We start from the raw sequence: 3,344 nt of genomic DNA, 5'->3' as shown, positions 1-3,344 counted from the left end.
CGCGTGCCTCCCGCGCTCTGAGGTCGCCGAGATGTGGCACAGCGTGGGGCTGACCCTGCTGGTCTTCGTGGCCACACTGCTGATCGTCCTGTTGCTGATGGTGTGCGGTGAGTGAGGGCGTCCGCCGCGGGGCAGCTCCGCGCGCCGGCTGGGCTTGACTCCCCGGTGCGGTCTCGTCCTAAATCCTCCCGCGCCAGCGGCCACTGGCGTGGATGGACCACCGTGTTCACATCGCCGGTTGTGCCCTTCCCTCCCACGAATGAGCTTCCGTGGATGCGCCCCCAGGTCCACTGACATCCCGGAGAAATTCAGGGCAGGATTCAGGGTTGGGCATCTTGATTCCACGGAAACGCGATACCTTCAGCGTCTTCCCTTCATTGCCCTTCTTGCCACTGTCTGCCCAGATTTTAACAGTGACCTGTGCGCGAAGGGAAAGTGATTGGTTATTCCTTTTTCTCTTTGACATGTTCTAACCCTAATGGTAACGGGAGATTTCATTGCCTATTTATTTAATTAATCAGGGATTGGGAAACACTTCGGTTCTCAGAACACGTGAAATTGTTTACTTCGAGTTCATGCGTCAACCAAATTCCAAGCAGAGATGTTGAGAAGAGGCAGAATTTTAAAAACAGTAGCTATATTAAACTTCCAGGGTCATGTAACCTAACTCTGTTCTGCAATAATGGTGCTATTTTGTTTACTGTGGATATTTTCCTTCTTGGCAGGAGAACACGTTAAACTCTTTCAAAGCAATGTTGGCAAAATTTTACATTTTTTTTTCTTTATCACAGTAACTGATAACCACAAATGTCAGCAAAGAGACTGAGCAGTTGTGGAAATTTTGTTTTTGTTTTTTGAGACAGGGTCTCACTTTGTAGTTGAGACTGACCTGGAATTCACTGTGTAGCCCAGGCTGGTCTAGAACTCAAAGCGATCCTCCTGCCTCAGTCTCCCAAGTGCTGAGATTACAGGCGTTCGCCACCACACCCAGCAGAAATTTGAAAAGTATTTCAAGTGTGAAGTATGTTTATACGACTGAATTAAGGGTTCAGCCTGATGATGTAGCAGTTGGTCAGAATTGATAATAAATACTGTGAGAGTTTGTGTATTATATATTATTTAATTTTTTAATTTGGTGAATGAAACCCAGACTTCACACTTGCCAAGTACATACTCCTCCCCTGAGGTGCACCACCAACCCTGAATGGTGTTTTTTTGTTGTTGTTTGTTTATTTTGTTTTGGTCATTCTCTGGTGACACCTGAGCTAAAGCTTTTCAAATAATTGAATAACTGCTCTCAATTTAATGCTTGTGAGGCCAGCGTTTTGTTCTGATTCCTGTAGGTATTTAAAGTTCTTGAAGTAAGGAAAACTGGATCCTTGTGATTTTTTTTGCAAGCTGCCTAAACATGGGAATCTGACCTACACACCATACCATACCTAGGATAGAATAGTTGCTTAACTTTGAGACATCAGAATTCGACCTCTTATCTCTCAATAGCTGTCTGATTGTATAATTATACTTAATTTATAAAGTTCCTTTAGTTTCAGGAAACATGGAATAAGAGAGCTGGAGTATAATACGTTGTTTTGATTGGGATGGTCAAGAACTAATGGTTTCATGAAGCAGTCCAAATAAATTTTCTTGTTGGGAGACCTAGTGGAGTAAGGTAGAAAGCCTCTTGTTTTGACTGGAAAGGGGCCTGGGTTTGAGGGGAGGGAAGGAGTTAAGAATTAAGAAACTAGGTCGCTATATTAGTTTGCTAGGGCTACCGTGGCAAAATACCATAGACTAGATTGCTTAACCAACAAAAATTTATTTTTTCACATTCCTGGAGGCTTGCACTCTTGAGATAATGTGTGATCAGTGCTGATTTTCTTTGAGGGCTCTCTTCTTGCCTCGGTGATAGCTATCTTTTCCCTATATCTTCATGTGGCCTTTCCTCCTCTAAGGGGACACCAGTCACTGTAGTATGACCCCCACCCTTGTGACCTCATATTGATACAGAGCATATGATGTGGTCATAAACCTTGTGAAAATCTGGTGAATGCTGTGAACAGTTAGAAAAAATGTACAAGTGTACTTTTTCTCTCCCTGTATCAGATTTCATGGACTCTCCCTTCCTTAAACCCCAACATAGAAGTTCAGATTGAGAGCCTATATGCCCTTTCTGTAATTTCATTCAGTTCTGCTCACTGAGTATTGAGTACCTTCTAAGGCTCTGGAGTCAGTCTATGTGATGGGGTCTCCCAGGAGGAATCATAGTTTACTTTTAGATCTGAGAGGCTCTTTCACCTAGTAAATTCTGATTTTCAAACTTAGGGAGGTTTTCCTTCTATCTATATTGGTTGTTTCTGCTTTCTCACCTCTCATTCATTCTAAAATGTTTCCATCCTCCACAGTTCACTGAAGCTGCCCTTGTCAAGGTTAGTGACAAGTGGTCTGGGGAATTGCCCCTCAGTCCTAATTGAATGTTGTTGTCATTCCAGTAGAGTTGAGCACTCACTATGAGAAACATTTCTTTTGGTTTTATACTCTGCACTTCTGATATAGGGGGAAGAGATGTAACTCCCAAGCCTACTAGACATCCAAAATGTGAATTCGTGTTCTCTAAAATTGAAGAATGAATTCTAGGAAGAATGGAGGTTAAGAGTAGGAAAAGCTTATTGAGAAAGAAGGGGTAACGGAAAGTGGGTTACCCGCTCACCCCATTTTTCAAAGATGTTTTATACTGCAAAGCCATGTGGTGAGGTGGGTAAAAAGTGGGACAAAACCGTAAGACCCAATGGAAAATTAGGAGGATTTTCAGTAAGGGTGGGGGCCAGGGATATTTCATGGAAAGGCTGGGCTAGGACTTTGCTCCCCCCCCATGTGATTGATACCTATTTAGAAGGTCAGTTACTGCTATTTATCCCCAGGGGAAACACAAGGGTGTAGTAGTTTTTCCTTTTACAATTCTGGCCTTCAGTGAATGTGTCTTGATTGTCCTCTATGTTGGCTCCTTGAGGGAGGCCCTGTCTAACTGCCTACAAGATATCTAATTGCCTATCTGCAATACTTCCCTAGTGTTTTTCTTTGTATAATAACTAATTTTCTTTTCCTGCTTCTCATCTAGAATTTAACCTTTTGGACCAGGATTTATAGTGGGAAATGCATTATTTCATTACTTTAATAAGTATATAAATTACATGTGTCAACTTGTTTATATATACATCTACCTATCGTCTCTGAAATAGAAAGTTTGTAAACTTATATCAAAATATGCTAATTTTTTTCTGTTCTATGTTTAAATATATGTATTAGAGTTTGTGTATTATAGTTTTTTTTTTTTTTTTTTTTTTTTT

The 3,344-nt window shown here is 41.5% G+C and overlaps 1 protein-coding gene across 1 annotated transcript in view; it reads left to right on the top strand.

The window, feature by feature from the left end:
- The first annotated feature begins 6 nt into the window (after positions 1-6).
- Positions 7-3,344, top strand: part of Smim13 (small integral membrane protein 13) — a 17,777-nt gene continuing 14,439 nt past the window's right edge. Inside the window, exon 1 of the mRNA XM_010622858.2 lies at positions 7-107. Within this exon, the coding sequence (XP_010621160.1) occupies positions 32-107 (76 nt within the window). The 5' untranslated portion in view covers positions 7-31. The remainder of the gene's footprint in view (positions 108-3,344) is intronic.

This window comes from Fukomys damarensis, unplaced genomic scaffold (genome assembly GCF_012274545.1).
Source record: "Fukomys damarensis isolate Sample0158 unplaced genomic scaffold, DMR_v1.0_HiC HiC_scaffold_10, whole genome shotgun sequence".
Taxonomy (NCBI): Eukaryota; Metazoa; Chordata; class Mammalia; order Rodentia; family Bathyergidae; genus Fukomys; species Fukomys damarensis.
The sequence above is the reverse complement of the archived record's forward strand: the minus strand, read 5'-3'. Positions and strand labels throughout refer to the sequence as shown.